The following is a 22,464-nucleotide window of genomic DNA, read 5'->3' as shown; positions in this document are numbered from 1 at the left end:
CATGACTCCATATTTCGTGACAATATAGTCACAAAACGAAATTATTTCGTGACACTATTGTCACGAAATTAAATTATTTCGTGACACCCATAGTCACGAAAGCTTCAGCATGACTCCATATTTTGTCATTGCAGACTGTAGTTTCGTGACACTATTGTCACGATATTAAATTATTTCGTGACACTATTGTCACGAAATTAAATTATTTCGTGACACTATTGTCACGAAACTAAAGTCTGCAATGAAAAAATATGAACGATATTATATAATATGGATTCAAGTGCTTACTATATATCTGCGCATATAATAAAGTTTTATGAGAAAATAATTTAATGTGACTTTATCTCCACTATTTGTAGTTATGAAAGACATTCATACCTTCGTCAAGCATAGCGGTAGATGGGTGAAACATGAACGATACGAGGCTGGCCCTGGGTGTGCAGTGGGAATCTTAATACCGGCAAAAGCAACGTACGAGGTGTTTATGCAGCTATTGTATGCCACGCTCAATCGCTCACCTAAAAATCAAGTCCTCCGTGTTTCTTATGAGACAGAAGGGTCGGTACCCCCAGTAAGTATTGACTCCGACCTAAGTTTGAAATGTTACTTGCATCTTCGGAAGGAGAAACCGGACAGATCCAAATTTAGTTTGGTAGTAGATATGGAGCCATTGAAGCAAGAGCCGTTGGTTTCGGACTCAGGCGTTGGTTCAACTCCGACCACCGGTCAACCAGCACAAGCGGACATTCAGGCTAGTTCTCCTAAGTCGGAGGCTAGTTCTCCTAAGTCGGAGGCTAGTTCTCCCGAGATCCCCGACCCGAATCAGAGTCATTCAGGCACACCATGGCAGACCCCTCCGCGCTCAGGCACTCCAAAACGGTTTAGTACGCCTTGCTCTAGAACGAGGAGGACGAGTCAATGCGATACGCCTTCCACGGATAACCAAAATATGCATCCTGACCTTGATGTGTCAGATATGCACTCTCCGCTGAGACTAGTCAAAGGAGGATTGTACGCCAACAAAGCAACTCTGAAGAAACATTTATGCATGTTAGCAATCACGAAACATTTTACGTTCAAGACGAAGACTTCTAACAAACGGTATATCCATGTTGTTTGTCGAGATGACTCATGCGCGTGGTCTGTTCGTGGAGTAAAAAAGACTACATCCGAGATCTTTGAAGTGAGGAGGTGACTTATTACTTATTTCTACATTGATATTATCGTGGTGACCCGAAATTAACATTGCTCTTACATTCTTGCAGGTATGATTCTGAGCACACGTGTGCTACACAATTCAGACAAGGAGAACATCCTCAGGCTACGTCCACATTTGTAGGCGAGACTATGAAACACAGGTACATCGATCCCTCATGTTCACCATGCAAACCCAAAGACATCATGTCCTACATGCAACAAGATTTTGGAGTGGACATGTCCTACAAAAAAGCATGGAGGTCAAGACAGGCGGCACTAACATCATTGTTTGGCACCGATGATGCATCGTATAGATCTCTGCCTAAATTCATGTACATGTGGTCGACTAACAATCCAGGTTCGTCATTCGACCTTGTCACAACTCCTCGATCCCACCGTTTCAAATACTTTTTCATGTCGTTTAGTGCTTGGAAAAGGGGGTGGAAGTATCTACGGCCCGTAGTTATCATCGACGGCACTTTTTTGAAGAGTTACTATAAAGGCACACTGTTTTCAGCATGTGGTATGGATGCGAATGAACAAGTTTACCCCCTCGCATTCGGCGCTGGTGATTCAGAATCTACTGAATCGTGGGTTTACTTCTTGACAAGGTTAAAGGAAGCAATCGGGGAGAGGTCACATCAGGTCATAGTGTCTGACAGGAACGCGGGAATCATTAACAGTGTGAAAAAGGTTTTCACTAACTCAGACCATGGTTATTGCATGTTTCATCTTTTGAAGAACGTGAAGAACCAAATCAAAGGTCTATCAAAAGAGGTGAATTGGACGTTCTATGCTGCAGCAAAGGCATACACGTATGCAGAGTTTGAAAAGTATATGCTTATGATAGATGAGGAAGATCCAAGAGTCCGAGCGTATCTTCAGAACGACGTAGGCTACGAAAAATGGGCTCGTAGTTTCTACACGGAGAAGAGGTACTCAATAATGACATCAAACAATGCCGAGTCGCTGAATGCAATGAATGTCAAACCGAGAGAGTTCCCTATTGCCAAGCTATTTGATTTTCTCCGGGAGAGAATGAGTAAATGGTTTTACGAACGTAGAGAAAAAGCGTTGGGAACATTGACGATCCTTTGCGTTGACGCGAATAAAAAACTTGAAGAATACCACGCTAAATCTACTGGACTGGGGGTACGTGATAGGCATTCAATTTTTAATTTTTTTTATAAGATGTTTTTTTATTATAACCCGTAAACAAAATGGTATTGGGTGCGGAACAGGTGCGTCCATCATCGGTGTACGAGTTTGAAGTCGTTGATAGAGAGGGGCAAAAGTGGGCTGTAAATTTGAGAGAGAAGACATGTAGTTGCCGTGTCTTTCAAACTGACAACTTTATCTGTCCCCACGGCATTACGGCTTGCGGTGTTCGAAACTTCGCAGTTGAGAAGTACATATCAAATTACTACACCACCGAATATTGGAGAAGTTGTTATGCAGGTGTAATTCATCCAATTGGCAGCGAGGAGTCGTGGAATTTTCCAGAGGAAGTCACGCAAAAAATAGTAAATCCACCTCATGTTGCGGCTCGTGCCGCCGGAAGACCGAAAAAGAAAAGAATACCCTCTCAATGGGAAGGGGATGAGGATAGAAGGAATAAATGCAGTCGCTGTGGTGGAGTAGGACATAATCGAGCCACATGTCGCAACGCGATCCCGACCCACCATAGCCGACCCCGAACATGAGCTCGATTGTTCCTTTTTTTAAAACTTTTTATTTGATGTACCAATTTGGATTTGTACTTTACTTTATTTCTCACTTAGTTTGTTATGTTTGTTATGGATTTTTATATTTCTCATTCGTGACGTTTTAGTCCCATTAAACAATTTCTCACTGACAGAGAAGTCACGAAATAACAATTCTTCGTGACATAGAAGTCACGACATCAAATTTTTTCGTGATAGAGACGTCACGAAATCATCATTTTTCATGACATATAAGTCACGACATCCAATTATTTCGTGACAGCGAAGTCACGACATCATCATTTTTCATGACATAGAAGTCACGACATCCAATTGTTTCGTGACAGGGAAGTCACGAAATCATCATTTTTCATGACATAGAAATCACGACATTCAATTGTTTCGTGACAGAGAAGTCACGATATCATCATTTTAGTGACAGAGAAGTCACGACATCAAGGGGCTTAAAGCATTTTATTTTATTTTATTTTAAAACCTCTTTAAACCATTTGTACGTATAAAACAATTGAGAATTATTTGAAACCCTAAATCCCCAAATTCGACCCAGATCTCTTTTGCTGTCTCTCGTCTGATCTATCTTCATCGCCGGTGAGGTTTCAACTTGAGAATGGCAGTGAACCGCGCTTCTTCATCGCAACACTCTTATTCTTCGCACACGAAGCATGAACGCAGAGACTCGACAACGACGAGAGACTCGACGACGATGAGAGACTCTCCAGGTGAATTTCTGTGTAAATGCGGCGTGCAATGGGTCGAGAGGACGTCATGGACCAAGGATAATCCCGGTAGGAGGTTCAGAAATTGCCACGTGACGACGGTAAGGATTTTGATTTTGAATGTTTGGTTGAAATTGATTAAAATCCTATTCTGAGAGTGGTTTGGATTTTTGGGTATTTGGGTTTTTCGTCCCAAAGGTATTTGGTTAATATTGGACTTGCAGTTGTCCACTTTGCAGCTAGCCCGGATATTGTATCCTGTTTGAATACAACCAGAACTCATATATGCTCTAATACAAGAAACAAATACCTGATTTTTGAGGCTATAATTGGTGATTTTCAGGCAGAGGGTGGGTGTGGTTTTTTTCAATGGGTTGATCCTGAAGTTTCTGAAAGAGCAAAGAAAATCATTCCAGGATTGCTGAGAAGAATTGACCAGTTGCAGTTGGATATTGAGCATCACTGTCGAGCAAATCGGAGGCTGAGATTGATTATTGTGTTGTTGGTTATTATGATGTTTGCTGTAATATATGTGTGTATGATGTAAACAGATTTCAAGGTAACAGATTTATGTGTGTATGTGTTGTATTGGATTATGTATTGTGTTTTGTAACAGATACAAATTCCATTTTCGTGACATAGAACTCACGAAGTTCGAGCCATTTTCATGAACCATGATATCTTTCGCTGTTTTGACCGACTTGGTAATTGGGATATGGATATTTAATATCAATAAATGGCATTAATAGCAATTAAATTACTGAACAACTAACTTTGGAAGTTAGGTAAGAAAATTTATTTTAGCATTTACGTACAAAAGTTAGGTAAAGAATCCTCATATTTATCCGACCTTAAATATTTACCTCAGATCAAACTGATAATATTGTTCGAAAGAGTCTAACGGTGAAATGGACGCTAAAGATCCAACGACGAAGGGAAGCGATTCGAGTAAAAAGGTGTCGACGGTGAATGAGACGTCGGAGATGCCTTCAGGAAGTAGAAACTCGACCGCGAGATATTACATGATTCCATATCCGCGCCCTCCCAGGAAATTAAAGAAGCGTCATGACATGAGCGACGCTGAATACAACGAGTATGTAGAGATGCATGCAGGTGAGGATTACAAATCTCCGGTTTTGATGGCTAACTCCGTTCTTGAAGAAATATTCGGCGAGAATTGGGAGGAATTTTTGAAATCAAAGGGAGCTATTATCGAAGACCATAAAGATTTGCCGGCTTGCCAAAGGGGGGTTGACGGAAAGAAATAAAATGTAGTTCGAGATGAGGTACTCAATATTTACAATGTTTTAATGTTTTAATGTTTTGATTTTAATTCCGTGACTGGTATGTCACGAAAACGTACCGTTTCGTGACTTGAAAACTTCATTTTCGTGACAGGAACGTCACGAAATCCCCATGTTTCGTGACGGGAACGTCACGAAATCCCCATGTTTCGTGACGGGAACGTCACGAAATCCCTATTTTTCGTGACAGGAACGTCACGAATTCCCCATGTTTCGTGACGGGAACGTCACGAAGTCCCCAGTTTTCGTGACAGGAACGTCACGAAGTCCCCATGTTTCGTGACAGGAACGTCACGAAGTCCCCATTTTTCGTGACAGGAACGTCACGAGATCACTATTTTGCGTGACAGGAACGTCATGACATTCCCTTCTAGACTCTTAAATGAGTTGTTTTGGGAGGACTACCAACGCTATTAATAAAAAAATTCCAACATTAAGGAGAAATTAGAGTTGAAAACGAAATGTCGGACGACATGACGTTCAACCTCATTCACCTATGTTCATATGTTTATTAGAGTACTTTAAATTCTGTCCCTTTGAGATGATGAAATGAAATGGGACAAATGAATGTATGTTAACAACACTTCACGATACAAAACACATTAGCTCGTCAAGATGTTCTAGGTAAGTAGAACTCATTTACCATTTATCCTTCTCATATTTTCTTGATATTCAAGGTAAGTAGAACGGCTGTCCATTTATTTTTCAAATTTTATCATTTTAATATTCATAACAACCATTTATCCCCTACGACGGATTTAATGAAAAGAAGAAGAGATTTCTCATTAAATTCCATCAAAGGGAACAATTTCGTGACTGGTATGTCACGAAAACGTACCGTTTCGTGACTTGAAGACTTTATTTTCGTGACAGGAACGTCACGAAATCCCCATTTTTCGTGACAGGAACGTCACGAAGCCCCCATTTTTCGTGACAGGAACGTCACGAAATCCCCATTTTTCGTGATAAGAACGTCACGAAGTGCACAATATTCGTGACAGGAACGTCACGAAATCCACATTTTTCGTGACATGAACGTCACGAAATCCCCATTTTTCGTGACAGTAACGTCACGAAGTGCACAATATTCGTGACAGGAACGTCACGAAGTGCCCCTTTTTCGTGACAGGAACGTCATGACATCTTATAGACTCTTAAATGAGTTGTTTTGGGAGGACTACGAACGCTATTAATAAAAAAATTCCAACATTAAGGATAAATTAGAGTTGAAATCGACATGTCGGACGACATGACGTTCAACCTCATTTACCTATGTTTATATGTTTATTAGAGTACTTTAAATTCTGTCCCTTTGAGATGATGAAATGAAATGGGACAAATGAATGTATGTCAACAACACTTCACGATACAAAACACATTAGCTCGTCAAGATGTTCTAGGTAAGTAGAACTCACTTACCATTTATCATTCTCATATTTTCTTGATATTCTAGGTAAGTAGAACGGCTGTCCATTTATTTTTCAAATTTTATCATTTTAATATTCATAACAACCATTTATCCCCTACGACGGATTTAATGAAAAGAAGAAGAGATTTCTCATTAAATTCCATCAAAGGGAACAATTTCGTGACTGGTATGTCACGAAAACGTACCGTTTCGTGACTTGAAGACTTCATTTTCGTGACAGGAACGTCACGAAGCCCCCATTTTTCGTGACAGGAACGTCACGAAGCCCCCATTTTTCGTGACAGGAACGTCACGAAATCCCCATTTTTCGTGATAAGAACGTCACGAAGTGCACAATATTCGTGACAGGAACGTCACGAAATCCACATTTTTCGTGACATGAACGTCACGAAATCCCCATTTTTCGTGACAGTAACGTCACGAAGTGCACAATATTCGTGACAGGAACGTCACGAAGTGCCCCTTTTTCGTGACAGGGAAGTAACGAAGTTGCCACTGTTCGTGACAGAGAAGTAACGAAATCCCCATTTTTCATATAAATCATATGAATTGTATTTCATATAATCACATCCAAAAGAGTATAGAGTTACATATTTAATAATTTACTGGCCCCTATACGTACTTATAAAACATAGACCATGTCTTAGTGACGACCTTGTCACACAAATTCTACAAAGGAGAATTAAGAGTCACACCGCCATCACAAAGACATTCCAAAACAATACACTTCACCCTATTTAAAAAGTTTGGATCACTAATCGCTTCTCCTACTTTCAATTCTATTCGTCTGACTCAACATTGTTTGCCATCTTTAATGCCCCGTGCTTGTACAACTCGGTTGCCATCTTCTTTCTGTACATGGAAATATTGTCTTGATGCAAACTACTCACCGGAATCCCATGGATCATAAATTCGGCGGCCTTTACGCAAAACATGCCACAGTCTCCCCTGTTCATGGTTGCTTACTAGTATTAAATATACATCAAAATAGAACATGATATGAGAAGAGATCTTACTCATTGGATTGTTGTGGCATAGGCGCTATTACTATTTTAAATGGCTCCGAGTTGCCATCTCCCAAACCGACGACGGCCAACACAATGGGGATAAAATCCGCCATCATCTGTATGCTATCACGAACATTGCGTGCATACTTCGAGTCCATAGAGTCGTATATTGTTAGCGCTCTACGGCTTAGGGAAATTACGACAATGAGCCAGTGGTCCGGCACATGGACAGGGACGTAGATAGTGTTAACATCTGCCCATGGAGTGTTTGCAAAACCTGTTTGTTTTTCGGCAGTTATGTAGTCAAGCACAACTAAATGGTCCGTCCAATCAAACACGTCCTTGTTCTTCGCTTTGGACCAAGCATCATGGCATCGGGTGAGCATTGGTAGAAAGTACGAGTTGGTTGTCGTAAACGGCTTTCGGACATTTCCATACTTCCCCTTCTTTCTCAAGTAGTAGAAAATGACGTCCATATGCTGCAAAATAAAAAATTCACAGAAATCAGTGACATATAAGTGTTCACTTCGTGATAATATTGTCACCAGATTCTTATCTTCATGTGGTGACAACAACACAGTTTCTGGTGACAATGTTGTCACGTACTAAATATTAACAACAAATAAATGCAGTTGACTATTACATGAAGTTCAAAAAACCAAATAAAAAACAGGTCACAACAAATAAATCCAGGTTCAGAAATTCAGTGTCACGACATATAGAATTTATTACATGAAGTTCAAAAAACCAAATAAAAAACAGGTCACAACAAAGCTAGAAAAATCATGGTTTTATCTATTTACATTGACACAAACAAAAAACAAAAAACGTCACGAAGTGCAGTGGTGTTTGTCATCCCTGGCTCTAAAAAACCTGGTTGAGCGGACGTACCTCTCCCGTAAGCCACTCAACCGGGGTCCACAAAGAGTAAAACCACGTCTTCGATGTAATCTCAACCACCGTAAAATGGAACGAGGGAGATAAATCTTCTTCTGGTGACTTGTACTTCGGACTGCTGAAAAATCACAAGTATTAGATCTCATTTTTATTTAAAATTACCAGACAATATATGTAAGAAGGAGAAAGATACTTACGCATTTTTGTGATTCGATTTAAGACCAACTTTAATCCATTTAGCCATTGCTGCAATATCTCCCACAGAAATCTCGTCTTTAGGGTAGGAGAATGGATAGACTGACGGTGGCCGAAGTGGTCGTGTGAACCTCGTAAACACAGCCGGCGCGGGTGTCGGTGTGAAGACCGCTGGCGCCCTCCTATGGCGAGTAGGCTTTTCATCAGATGATGAAATCATTATGAGCTTTCCAGGCATCTTCAACAACGAGGAACAGACCTCATCAGCCGCCTCTGGACGTCGCACAGGCGTTTTAGACTCCTGGGTCTCTTCAGCTCGGGCCTGGTCCTCGCCGGCTTGGGTCTGGTCCTCGCCGCCATCAGCGTGCGTTTGGTTCCTGTCTACTTCTTTTGGCCCTTCATCTTCAGGACCTCTCCCACCGTCTTCGTCATCTTCACTATCATCTTTTTTCTTCTGCAGATCATCTTCTTTACATTGGCCTCCAATAGATGGCTGATCTTCATCATTTTTCTCGGCTTCTTTGTTCTCCAACTCATTTGATTTGTCCACAACTACTTCTTCCTTTTCCTCTTCTTTGTCATTCTCCTCTTCTTTGTCCTTCTCCTCTCCCTTGTTCTCTTCTTTGTCCTTCTCATCTTCTTTGTCCTTCACTTCTTCTTTGTCCTTTTCCTCTTCCTTGTTCTCTTCTTCTTCTCCTTGCTTCTCCGTCACCTCCTCCTCATATTTCTGGAGGTTGACAAAATCATCATCCTGAGATTGTTGCTTGTCCAGAACCTCTTTCAAGGTTTCTGAAATGGATCGCATTTCAGTGGAAAACTGCTTCTTCCACTCAAGAAACTCAATTCTGAAATGTTTCATATCCTTTTCCATTGCGGACATGCGTATCTGCAATGTACAAATAATTTTGTATGAGAATAGAATCACGAAATTAAGTATTTTCGTGACATACAAGTCACGAAATCAATTATATTCGTGACATACTTTCGTGACGTAGATGTCACGACATCACGTATACTCGTGCCATAAAATCACGAATTTACTTTACTTAAGAAACCATTACCTCAATTGATGATGATGCAACAATGTCTTCTTTTTTCTTCTTCCCCCTCTTCTCAGAAGGGCTCACAACAGTCCTCGCAGTTTTCGCAGACTCTACCTCACCACCGATCGGCTTGAATTCGATCTGGAAGAGGTCCGAAGTTAATCAAAATTTAATTAAATGTACATATTCTTATCAATCATATTCATACCTCTTGGAATCGAATCTTTTGTAGTTGGGACTCCAAGACCTTCCCTGATTTAGTAGCCCAACGCCTCATCAGCGGCGTTGCGTCGGCAACGAGTATTGAGGCGAACTCCAGCTCCACGAATCGTGGGATGCACTCGTAACCCCATATCTGGAGTGGGAGCACGAAACCCGGCAGGTGGAGTTTTGGGTTCTTACCCTCCTTGATGGTCTTGGCCTTGCTCACAAAGCCCACGATAGAACCTAGAAAGAAGTTCCAGGCGACGTCTCCCCATGGGTAGTTGTTGAAAACAACCGGGTCATCCACCATTTTGATGTAGCTATCGCAGGGGAGGTTGACGGTCTTCTCGGCCGCCAAGAGAACATTGTACAGAAAGTGGAGGAGGAGTAGTCTCACCCTCCTCTCATCTGGCCATTCGTGGCTACTCTCAAGGACTGCACCAATGTTGGCCCTTTTCCGGCAAAGAGCACCATTACAGAAGGTGACATTGTATAGCCCTCCCTCAACCACATTAGCGTACCGTGGTTGTTCTGCGTAGTTTTCGCTGAATCTTAACCCTGTGATCAGGGAAAAGTGCTCTTTGGTGAACTCGCGGGGTCTTCCACCAATCTCCATGACCAGAGAATCGTTAGATGCACCGGCCTCATCATAATAACCAGATCTCAACACCAAATGGCTTATTATTCTGGACGATTTTGTTATCAAGGGCATGTCTAGAAACTGCCCAAAACACGTCTTTTTGAATAAGTCTTTTTGGTTGGCGGTCATGCCGGTCTCCTTTTCGAAATCGTCCAAGTTCCCATGGAAGTTGAACGAGTAGCCGGACTCTATTTCATCTTCTTTTATCCTTCGTATGAAACCCTAAAAATTACAACATTAAACACATAAAAGTTAAAACATTAAACACATATGAGTTGGAACATTAAACACATAAACATTGTGGTTTTCGTGACAATTGTGTCACGACATTTCTGGGTTTCGTGACTCTTGTGTCACGAAACTTCTGCGTTTCGTGATAATTGTGTCACGACATTTTTAGGGTTTCGTGACACCTATGTCACGAAATTTATGGGGTTCGCTACAATTGTGTCACGAATTTCAGGGTATCGTGACATAGTTGTCACGATACCCAGAAATTCGTGATATAGTTGTCACGATACCCAGAAATTTCGTCACATAGGTGTCACGAAACCCATATATTTCGTGACACAATTGTCACAGAAATCCATAAATTTCATGACACAATTATCACGATACCCAGAAATGTGTGACACAAAACAATTCATAGAACCTACATCTAATATGAGCAAGCCTAGAAAAATCTAATTTTCTTACAAAATACACACATAATCCCCAATAACGTAAAAAATGAACACTTTTGTCAAACTAACAGTTACATGAAACACACAATAAACATGCAAACCCATGAATCAACACAAAATCCACACATAATCAACACAAAATTAACATGCAAGTAAAAAAAACTCACCTTCTGATGTCTCTCGGATGTACAAGGAACAGAGGAGTCAGAATTTGAAGGCGACTCAAGAACCACCTTCCTCTTCTTCTTCGGCGGCGCAAGAACCTTCTTCCATTTCTTCGCCGGGGAGTTTTGCATTGGTGACTCCGAGCCAAAAGTCACGCGTGGACTCCGACGCGGGGATGCATGCGTCACTGGAGGTGGAGTTTCAGCCGATGATTGAGGAAGACTCCTCTTTTTAGGGTTTGGTTTTGGAACTTTAGGGGGGCGTTTGGTCGGCGACTTGTTCTTTATCTTCATTTCTTGGGCGAAGAATGGACGAGAGTGACGAAGAGATTATGGAGTTTGAAAAACAAATCGAGACGATTTGGTTAAGGAAGTTGGACGGTTTTTTTTTTTTTTGTCGCTCGCTCTCACTCTCTCTCTCTCTCTTCTGGTTAAACTCGGTCAATGAAGAAATGAAGAGGAAGGTGACGTGGAGGCAAGGTAAATGAAGAGGAAGGTGACGTGGAGGCAAGGTAATAAATCCGGTCATTAATAAAATAGTAACATTTTTTATTTAAATTTTAATATTCACGGGGGTAAAAGGGTAATTACATAAATCAAAATTAATTACCAAGTCCTATTTGTGACCTTTTTGAAAAAAAGTCCAAAAAAGTAAAAAGCCTTTTATTTACTCCTATTTAGAGCAATTTCCCAAAGTAGTATAGGAACGAAGTTAAGAGAATGAGGCAACACATAGAGTTTCCGTGGTATTTTCCAAGTTATAGATGAGGAACATCAAAGTCTCATTTAGTTAATTTTCAGTTCGTTTCAACGCTTGAGCCGGCTTGTTTCCAACAGAAAATAAAAAAACTTTTGACATTTTCAGTACTCGAATAATTCCAACGCCATTGAAGGTGAGCAAGAGCTCATACTCATCATCAACATAGGATCAGTAAATTCCCAAAAGAAAAAACCATCTGATGATAAGTAAGTAAAAAAAAAATGAAGCAACTGAATTTGTTATAGCAACTTCAGATAAACACCTCTGCCACATGCTAGCTTATTCAACAGAGGACGACGACGACGATATAATACCATTTCATTTCAGAATACACGAGAGAAGAGAAGACGAGAGACCTCTCGATCACAAAAGAAGCAAGAATATTTCGGTTCTATAACAGACAGAGAGAGACACAGAGATCATCATCATCGTGGGCTCAGTTCGCCCGTTCTTTGATCACGTCCAGGTCCATCTCCGTTGGGTCGGTGGCCTGAATCTCGTAATGGATTCCCTCGAGCTCTCTTCTGAATCGGTCCTTGGAAGTCGCGTAAAGCATCTTCGATCGGATCCGTGCAGTCGAAGGAGCCCTATATTTTCAAAATCCGGGTTTACCATAAACATAATAAGAACACGAAATCGCTACGGAGATTACAGAAACCAGCATTGGAGAGAGAGAGAGAGATTACTAACCAGGAAATGAAGAAGATCTTGCTCTTTTGACAGTTATCGGAGGTGACGAAATCGTAGTCGAACACGGCGTATCGGCAATCGTTCTCGGGCAGCGCCGCGGTGAAGTCGTCGTAGCTTTCGCCGAGGCTTCCGATCTTGTCGATGACGACCTCTCTTTTCTTCTCGTCGACCCTGAAGATCAAGTACCGGTGAACTTTCTTCCTCTGGAGTTCAGTGAAAGCGTCTTTGCTCTGGTCCGCGATTCCCATCCCAGATGTAGCATTTGGCTGTATCATCATAACAAAAGAAAAACCACGATTTTTGTATCAGAAACCATGAAGCTCTCCGATCTAAAGCATTCAAAACAATACGGACATGAAATTTCTGAAAGTCAAGCACTCGTGATTGAAAACCCCGTCGCATACAATTCTGATAAAACTCATTTTGGGATCAAATTATAAAATCCGAAGAACAGAATCCAAAATCCAAAATCCACAGGACTACTTTATCTATTAAACTAATAATATAATTTCCCATATAAACTCTCATCAGATATTTGAACGTGTGACAAAATCGCAATCAGGTAGAAATCTCTCGACTCCAAAGGCGAAAGGATACGAAATAATTTGAAAAGCCGGAATTTTTTTTTTTTTAAAATTAGTGTTTCAACAAAAAGAAAAAACCTCAGTTTCAAAAAAAAAAAAAAAAAGGAAAAAACCTGGTACAGAACAATAGGGCTTAGATCTTTATCCAAAATATTATATATTGAAATATATTTGGAATCGAAGCAAAATCTACGAAACAATATAACAAACGCAGAAATCAAGAATTTCTTTATTTAATATTAAGAATCGTCATAGAGTGAGAGAAATACCCGACTGAGCCATCTGAAAGACATGACTGGAAATGAGATCAGAGAGACGATGAGAACGAAAAAGAGAATTCAAAAGATCTAAAGAAGATCCGAGAAGAGAAAATAGAAGAAGAAGAAGAAGAAGAAGAAAATAAAAGCGTAGCGGTGATTCTCAGCGTCCGGTGGGTAAGTGTTACACGGAATGGCAAATCTAGAGAGGAAATAATTAAAAAGAAAAGAAGAGACACAAACAAACAAGTTTTCAATATTCTCTCCTACTTCATTTTTTTTTCTCGCGAGGATATCTTTTCCGAGTGGGTGATGGGTAAAAGAGAAAATAACAATATATTGGAAGATTCGTATTCGAAGGACAAAAAAATAAATTTAGCTCTTTTATTTTTTTATTTTTTTATGCAAGTCCACAACATACTGATGAAAAAGATTCGTATGCTAAATTGCTAATATCTTGTTTTTTAATCTAACACTTTTATTTCCGATTTTTTTTTTTTTGGGGTATTTTCTAGACTGTTGTTGAGCCATGCAAAATAGACCGGCCAGCCAAGTCGACATCATATATGCATATCGCTTGGTGTAAATCATAAATATTAACAAACAAATTTGTGCATAATATATAACAAATTCAATTATTGTTCCTTTTTTAAATTTTGTTTTGAGTACACTTTAAATAAATAAATAAAAATCAAACCATTAACGGCTTGGTAAAAAAAAAGAGATGATTACCTTTTCAACGGGCAGAGAGCCAGAGACGAGAGAGGATCGAGTAATGAAAGCAAAAGGAAATAATTATTGGCGGTAGGAAAATTCTAATTAGTTTTTATTACGGTCAAATTAGACAGTGGGACATACGTCGTCCAAAAATAGGATCTTATGAAATTTCTCAGGCCTTATTCATCAATTACTATACATTTTTTTTTTTGGAAACATGCTAATAACTATACATTAAAATACATTATTTTGGGTTCTAAAAGAAATTTCGTACGTAAATAGAGCATAGAATTATTATAGATAGGGATAAAGAAAGAAAAGTCGGTGGACCCAACACATTTAAAAGCAAGACAAGGAAAGGAAAAGGGGATGCGTTATACAAACGCAGGATTGCTTTTTTATTTATGTATTTATTGTCTTATTTGACTTTAGAAAATTGTTGTTTATTGACTACAACCAAGAAAGACTACGAATCTAACATACCTCCACGTATACGTGCGCACTTTAGATCTTTTGCTTTTCTGATACGGCCGGTTCCACCAGAAGTGGGGATACATGGCTGAATCTGCACCGTTTGATTTCATTACTACAGGCACACATGATGATCAGGAAAAGCCAACTGTTTAGGTCCCACACTAGCGCTTTCTGCTCGCCGCGTTTGGGAGATTTTTGTTTATTTATTATTACGTCTTGAATTTTTGTTTTTTTGAAAAAAATTTGTTCACTTAAAAAACAATTAAATCAGTATCCCGATAGTGCAACTTCTTTTTAAAAAATAATATAAATTTACTCGACAAGTCTGCAATAATTTAATCAATTAATGAGTAGATTTAATTTATTTTTTAGTTAATTTATTTATTACGGACATGATAAATTATTTTTTAATATTTAATATTAGTAAAATATTCTTCTTAAAACTTTATTTCAGATGGTTAATATTACTTGTTTTTTCATAGTTTTTTAACATATATTTCCCGGAGTTACATTGTAGAACCATTGATAATGTAGCACCATTTGATACATTTTTTTCTCAAAATATACCCAAAAAGTGCCAAAATTATTGGCTTAAAACATAATACATTATGTTAAATATAAACTGCAAAAAGAAAACCTCAGAGCACGAACGTCCATGATTTCTCCGGCTCGGTGGAGCTGATTGGACCTTCTGCGGCGGAAACCCTAACAAGCGCTCAGTTTGTTTCCAAGGCTTGGTTTAAGTCTCGAAAGACCCTATCGCCTGAAGGAAAAAAAAATAAATAAAAAAATCGATGTTGTCTGCTGATTCAAGGTCGAAATTTGTCGCCAACACAAGCAATAATTTGAAATCATCCTCATTGAACCATTTATGTACTGAAATGCAATTATAATATGATTACAAAAATCCAAATACCCAATTTTTGCGAAATCCTTTGATGCCATTTGACGGTGGACCGAAGTCATGATACGAAATATGGGTCAGGCCCAGATGATCAACGATGAAGGCATTATCGTTTGGCTATTCTACATGTTGTTTGGGTCGCGCGGGCTTTCCCAAGTGACTGTTTTTTTCGTTCCATTAACATTTAATTCAAAGGGGCAAACTTTACACCTACAATACGTATCACTTATTTTTAGTGATATCTATATTGGGATTAATATGAAATAAATTAGTTTTTTTGGGTAAGATTGTAAAATATAAAATAGTTGTTGGAGATGCTCTTAATAGTCGTTAGAAATTAAATAACACCCTGTATGGTTGTGGTGTCAGACTAACAAAAATCCTAAAAAAACTTCACAAAAACCACCAGATTAGCTAACAACTTAGCATCGTTGTTCAGTTACAAACCCCACATTTTAACTTATCATAATAACTGATTATGCCTAGAATTACAACCTCAAGCTCAAGCTTGTTCTGTACAGTGCTCATTTTACAAGGTCAACTCAGGATCGTCATCATAGTCGTAGTCTTGTTCACTCGGAGGCCTAAGCCTCTTGGTATCTCTAGGCGTGGGTCTACCCTTCTTCGGCTTTCCTCTGCAAAATCGCATGTTATTTTGAGAATGTAATGACTCGTTTTTTTTTTCTCCTGAAAATCAAGCAAAGCACAAACTAAGACTCGGTGCTACTTACTGCCCGTTTGCATATATTCCTCCACCCTTGGACCGTCCCGGACCGAAATCTGATCTCCCATCTGCGAGAAATAGAAATTTAATCAAACGTCGGTTATAATAATAGGCATAGAAATCAGAATGGAAGATATAATAAGTATTTAATATTTAAGCAAAATAATTACCATCTCTGCCAGCTGCAAGTTCTTCAGCCTAAAAAAATTTGGAGGGAAGATAGACATTTATAAATTAATCCATCATAGAAAGAGAGAACAAAAGCTTCCTAACTCGGCTGAGACACAATGAAAATGTAAGCGACATCTTTTAGCTATGTTTAGAACTTGGAACAGGCAATAGAACAGAAACTGAAAATTCATAATTTTAAGTGAGAAAAAAAATGGGCTGAAAAACTTGAGAGAATATATATAACTAGAACGTGTATCGAATGCCACGAAAAAATAATGTGGAAAAATCAAAATTCATGGGATTCACATGTGTTCGAGATTTTATTTTTTCCGACCCCGCTCATGTGAGCTTTCTTCTCTCCATTAATTATCAACTTTCCATTAGTTGTTATTTCATTTGACTAAACGCATTCGAACACGAATGAGAAAATAGTATAGAATCTACTATTTCCATCAAACTTTCCTCGACTTCTAAAACCCAATAAAAGAATTAATTTCTACTCTAGCTTTCCCTTGATATTTCATTTTGCTTGATTAGATCTGGGTTGTAATAAAAACTGGCAAATGTATAAACCACGACTTGTTCACACATAGCCTTTATGAAAATTAAAATGTTAATATTAACTGATGTAAGAAGATATTAGACTAAAACTTGCAGAACTCAATGGACCCCAACCCAAGGTTTCATGGAACAAGAATCGTTTGGTTATCATGATTCGAATTTGTGACCTTGCCAAACTCAGCATTCACAGGCTGTTATGGCGAGAACCTATTTGCCACAACAATCTCCAGAACTATCTATCACAAAGGTAGAACTAAAGCTGTACATAAAATTTGGTCAAAGTCGTATCAGAACCCTCTTTTCTTGACCCTAACTGGCCATGGTTTGGGATTAACAACAAATTTGGGTATAAAAGACCTAAAAGAAATATAAAAACACATACGGAACAGATAGAACCATCAACACCAACTTTAAAGGTTAGAATACGTACGGCTGGCGATGTAACCGAAGATAATGAAAAAAGCCGATCTTCGGGCTGAAACTTCCTAGACCTCTTCAACCTGAAGCACCATTATTTTTAATTTTCCATCAAACAAGAAACATGGATGATTTAAACAGGAATCATTCTAGAGATTAATTTTCCCCTAATATTTGACTAGTAGGGATCATAATTTAGGGATTGAATGAGAGAATGCATAACAGTGATACAATTTATACGGCCAAATAGATAATGCAGCATATTGATAAACTTAAACTCTGATCAAGGAAAAAGTTCACTAAAAGATTAATTAAAAAAAGAAAAAAAAAATCAGGGTTAATCCGTACAGAGCAGTGCTTTTGGAAGACGACAAGAATCCTTCGAAACCTTTCAAAACATTGCCACACTGACTAGGGTCTTGCAAGTAGCTAGTCTCCATATCATACACCTATATGAATTGTCAAGAACACACTGTCTTTTACAAAATTCAATACAAAACTTCTCTTCCCTGAAAACCCAAATCTTGAGAAGACAGATTGGCATGAAAGTGGCTTAAAGATAGGATTTTGCACATGTTTGACATGTCGAAATTATTCCAAAAAAAAAAACCATGGAACCTGTTTTTCAATGCTTCGAAGCTCCTCCTGAAGCTTGGCTCGCCTTCCGAGTAGGGAAGAAAGCATCGCCGTGGGGTTCAGCGACGATTTTTGTGCTAACAGGTTCAAATATTTGTCAAAAATCGAATCTTTCGCATTAAGATTTCAAACAAGATTATATAATTCAACTGCTACCTTCAGAATCCATTTCTGAGCTTCAATTAAGAAACAATTATCCCCAAAACGGAGAGCACCAACACCCAAATTTCTGTCGACGAACGGAAACAAGAGAAAGGGGCTGTTTGCTAGAATTGAACTTTCTAGGGTTTCAAATTTCTTGCGAATTTTTCAGCAAGTACACGAAATGATTTTTTATTTTCGCCTTCGAACATGTGTTTCTCGTTCTTTTTGTCTTAGATGGGGTTCTTAAAGTTAATATTTGACTTAAGCCGTTTTTTAGACTTAACATTCGCGCAATTAGTCTCGGGTCGGCCCAAATTACTTTTCAAGAGTCCAAATGGTTCGAGGAAGTTCGGGACAAAGCCCAAAGCGTCCAAGAGCTTCAGAGAATCATAGAATCTCAAAGAGGGAAATAATGCTTTGACTTCTTCTTCGTCGGAAATGCGTTCTTCATCCTTGATTCCTAAGAAAATAAGAAAAGAAACGTGAACTAGAAAAATGTTAAGCCGTTTTTTAGACTTAACAGTCGTGAACACGCGGCGTGCTTGGATTGGTCGCGCGCCTAATCTCGGGTCGGCCCAAATTACTTTTCAAGAGTCCAAATGACTCGAAGAAGTTCGGGACAAAGCCCAAAGCGTCCAAGAGCTTCAGAGGATCTTAGAATCGCAAAGAGGGAAATAATGCTTTGCCTTCTTCTTCGTCGGGAAAGCGTTCTTCGTCCTTGATTCCTAAGAAAATAAGAAAAGAAACGTGAACTAGAGGGACGCGGGAGATTTTCCTTCGGCGCGTGCTCTGACGCTCAACATTAGTCTTGGTGACGTTTGTATGAGTGGAGATAATCTTGATTCCCTTTATTATAGTATCAAATGTATATAAGTGATAGAGTTTTGTTGAGTAGAATTTTTGCTATAGTTTTTTTTTTAGTAGGAGAGACTTCAAGTGGTGTTGGTGGGTTTTAGGATTTGATTGTGGGTCCCAGCAAAAAATGAGAGATCGGTGGGTTTTGAGCGGAAAGAAATCTCTTTGGTCAGTGGCCATTTGCTTGAGCGAAGAGGCTTTATGCTTTGGCAGAATTTGGCCCAAATGGTGGTTCCACATGCATGTTGATATCGGATGACGTAGCCTATTGCATATGTGAGGGTTTTTTTTTTTTTTGCATATGTGAGTTTTGGCTTTGGTTTTCACGTGCAAACTCCATCATTTGGAAAGGGCATTAAGAAATTATTCATAATGGGCGGATGATGTGGCAGCATGACTTGGTCAACAAAGGGGCTATTTTTCCAAGCTTGTGATGTGGTCATTGAGGCATTGTTTTTGCATATATGTTTCAATTCACTTGTTTGCTGTGTATATATTCACGCTTAACAACCCCCAAATCCAGCGGTGACGTGTCGCGTGCTGGATTTTTTTTTACAAGCTTGGATATGGCGTTACACGTTTGATCGGAGGCGGTCATTTGACGAGGGACCGGATGTCGGTTCATGAGGGAGACACATGGTTATGCTCAAACGGGCATCGTCGAGACAGATGGAGTGGATCTTCGGTGTCGCACTCGCGGTGGCTCGCCGGCCACGCGCTTCGACATGGATCGATGGTCTCGCAATTACGGTGGCTTGTGCTGGCCATGTACTTCGTGGCGACTCGCCAGTGGGGTGAGAGCTCTGCCAAGGCCGTATTGGTCCGAGCAGGGTCTTCGCGGTCCGACGAGAGTTCCGTTAATACCATCGTAAAATCACCGTCAAAGAGGCGAGGTGGGCGGATGAGTCACGACCGTTGTTGTCCGGGGACGCCGGAGTCGCTAGAGCCGTGGTCGTCGTTGGGGGTGCCAAAGTCACGTCGTCTTCTTCTCCTTTTTCGTTTTTCTTTGGCATCCAGGATCTGAGCTTTTAAGCTCCCTATTCTCTTTTTTGTTCTTCCTCTTTTTTCTTTTTCTTTTTTTTTTCTTTTTGTGTGTGTGTGTGTGTGTGGCCGTGTGTATGATAAGCATGATGATAAGATATTTTTTTGTTTTGCTTTGTCTTACCTATGATCTCCTACTCCAACTTATTGATTAGCAAAATGACAAATGTTTCAACTTTTCACCAAAGTAGTCAAATTTACGTTTTTATTTTTTTTTTACAGCAAAAATTAAATTTTTTGACAATTATTATAAGCAATTAAGACAAATCTTGATTATTTTGCAAATTCATAACTTTAAATTGGCTATTTAGTTACATCACCCTATATTACAAAAGTATTTTTTGAGAAAAAATTAAAGGGATATTGGGTAATTGGATACGGAACGATATTCTGCTACTATATCCGAACCGTTTAAACCATAACGGGTACTATTCAAGGTAACGGGTTTATATTCGGGTAATAAATAAAGCTGCTTCCCTAGTAATAAGTTAGAATTAATTCCTTTTTTACCCCCTGGACTCGTACCTCGATTTTATTTCACCCCATGGACTCGGAATTGTTGCAGAACTAATCTCAGAACTTAGACACGTGTTACAACTTGCCACTTCCGTCAGTGTTTGGACGTTAAGTTTAACTTTTTGATGACGTGGCAATATTTTAAAAGGTATAAGGGTATTTTCAATTATTCTATATACTTTTAATATTTAAATATTATTATCATATTAAATAATTAAATATTTCTATCTCTCTTTCCTTTCTTCTTCTTCTTCTTGTTTTCTTCTCTGCATTTTTTTCTTTTCTTCGATAATGAACAAAACTCATCAAACAATTCCATTTGTTTCAATAAATTTTGAAATTACTATTTTCGTTTTTTATAACACTTCCATTTGTTTCTCATACATATATAGTTATATACGTATGATTTTACTTTGGAAACAAACCTGAAAACCTGTACTTTCCTCGATTATCCCTTAAATTACACAAAGATTTCTAGACAAACGTAATAGCTTCTTCAGCTCTAGAAATGATATACGACACCATTCTCTGATCTCACATGTGGCTTCCAATTCCCATTTCCATGGCTTCCACAATCATCCAATACACAGTCAAACCTCTTCCACTCGGAATCTCAATTCCCAGCCTCAGAAACAACTTCAAAATCAATCGCGCAGATCTGGACGGGGACGGGTCCGGCGAGGGAGTTGCCGGCGAGATCGAGCTTCTGGAGGTTTCCGCAGTACTCCAGGGACTGGAGGACTGTGCCGCCGAGCTTCATGTCCCGGAGCTCCAGGCTGAGGATGCGGTCTTCGCGGTCGTTCCAACAAGACACGCCGACGAACTTGCAGATGACTCCCACGGACGTGTTCGTGAAGTCCCAGGAAGACAGCTTGCCATGTGGGTCCTTCATCGCGCTCTTGATTCCCCGGAGGCACTGCACGTCGTCCTCCGCCACGCCGGACCACAGCCCCACCACAACAACAACGCCGCCAGGGAAAATATACAAACCACACCTTTCATTCTCTCTGTCTCTCTGTGCGCGCAGGTGAGAGAGAGATAGGGTCGTTCGTTCCTTTTTTTTGGTGTTGCTGCTTGCTTTTTTTATTTTTTTAATTTATGAATTTGTCACAATTGGAAATGAAGTTGATGATTCCATTGACTTCATGAGAGAGAGGATTGATGAACAATCGCAGTTTGAACTTTGACTGAGAATGGAAATGAGAGACAGGATGATAAATTATTTTTTTATTTTTCACGATTGATGCAGTGTTTGACCAGAAAGGGTTTCCCTTTGTGTGTGTGTGTCTGTAATTTTTCAGGTCCACAAGGGAGAAAATAGTGATAGACGCGTTTTTGACATTTCACTACATACCTGATGGTTCATTATCGAAGAAAAGAAAAAAAATGCAGAGAAGAAAACAAGAAGAAGAAGAAGAAGAAAGGAAAGAGAGAGAGAGGAAAGAGATATAGAAATATTTAATTATTTAATATGATAATAATATTTAAATATTAAAAGTATTTAGATTAATTGAAAATACCCTTATACCATTTAAAATATTGCCACGTCATCAAAAAGTTAAATTTAACGTCCAAATACTGACGGAAGTGGCAAGTTGTAACACGTGTCTAAGTTCTGAGATTAGTTCTGTAACAATTCTTAGTCCAGGGGGTGAAATGAAATCGAGGTACGAGTTCGGGGGGTAAAAAAGGAATTAATCCAATAAGTTAATAACACGACCATTTCCAAGAATCGCAGTAGTAACCACTTTGATTGAACTTTAAACTTAGAAGGTTGTTTGCATCATGGAATAAAATGTCGACGATTTTC

The 22,464-nt window shown here is 39.3% G+C and overlaps 4 protein-coding genes across 4 annotated transcripts; 1 reads left to right on the top strand and 3 right to left on the bottom strand.

Moving 5' to 3' along the window:
* Positions 1-1,477: 1,477 nt before the first annotated feature.
* Positions 1,478-3,368, top strand: LOC149388331 (protein FAR-RED ELONGATED HYPOCOTYL 3-like). Its single transcript, XM_089622400.1, has 3 exons — positions 1,478-2,349; positions 2,439-2,657; positions 3,312-3,368. Exons 1-3 carry the CDS (start codon positions 1,528-1,530, stop codon positions 3,366-3,368), a joined length of 1,098 nt encoding a protein of 365 aa, XP_089478526.1. The 5' UTR covers positions 1,478-1,527.
* A 4,014-nt stretch (positions 3,369-7,382) lies between these two features.
* On the bottom strand, positions 7,383-11,528 carry LOC149388330 (uncharacterized). The gene is made up of 6 exons (XM_089622399.1): positions 11,207-11,528; positions 9,721-10,578; positions 9,531-9,653; positions 8,472-9,355; positions 8,269-8,389; positions 7,383-7,856 (listed from the first exon to the last, which is right to left on the bottom strand). The coding sequence occupies exons 1-6, from the start codon at positions 11,495-11,497 to the stop codon at positions 7,383-7,385; spliced, it is 2,751 nt and encodes a 916-aa protein (XP_089478525.1). The 5' UTR covers positions 11,498-11,528.
* Positions 11,529-12,044: 516 nt separating this feature from the next.
* ADF6 (actin depolymerizing factor 6) lies at positions 12,045-13,796 on the bottom strand. Its single transcript, XM_089623229.1, has 3 exons — positions 13,507-13,796; positions 12,654-12,919; positions 12,045-12,550 (listed from the first exon to the last, which is right to left on the bottom strand). The coding sequence occupies exons 1-3, from the start codon at positions 13,528-13,530 to the stop codon at positions 12,400-12,402; spliced, it is 441 nt and encodes a 146-aa protein (XP_089479355.1). The 5' UTR covers positions 13,531-13,796; the 3' UTR covers positions 12,045-12,399.
* A 2,108-nt stretch (positions 13,797-15,904) lies between these two features.
* On the bottom strand, positions 15,905-18,458 carry LOC149388328 (histone acetyltransferase subunit NuA4-domain protein). Its single transcript, XM_089624687.1, has 7 exons — positions 18,255-18,458; positions 18,081-18,175; positions 17,811-17,911; positions 17,476-17,545; positions 16,484-16,511; positions 16,321-16,381; positions 15,905-16,224 (listed from the first exon to the last, which is right to left on the bottom strand). The coding sequence occupies exons 1-7, from the start codon at positions 18,265-18,267 to the stop codon at positions 16,119-16,121; spliced, it is 474 nt and encodes a 157-aa protein (XP_089480813.1). The 5' UTR covers positions 18,268-18,458; the 3' UTR covers positions 15,905-16,118.
* Between the last annotated feature and the right edge of the window lie 4,006 nt (positions 18,459-22,464).

This window comes from Urtica dioica, chromosome 8 (assembly GCF_054948205.1).
Source record: "Urtica dioica subsp. dioica isolate 48M chromosome 8, U.dioica_male_clone48M_v1_H2, whole genome shotgun sequence".
Lineage (NCBI taxonomy): Eukaryota > Viridiplantae > Streptophyta > Magnoliopsida > Rosales > Urticaceae > Urtica > Urtica dioica.
Note: the sequence above shows the minus strand (reverse complement) of the source record. Positions and strands in the feature narration are given on the sequence as shown.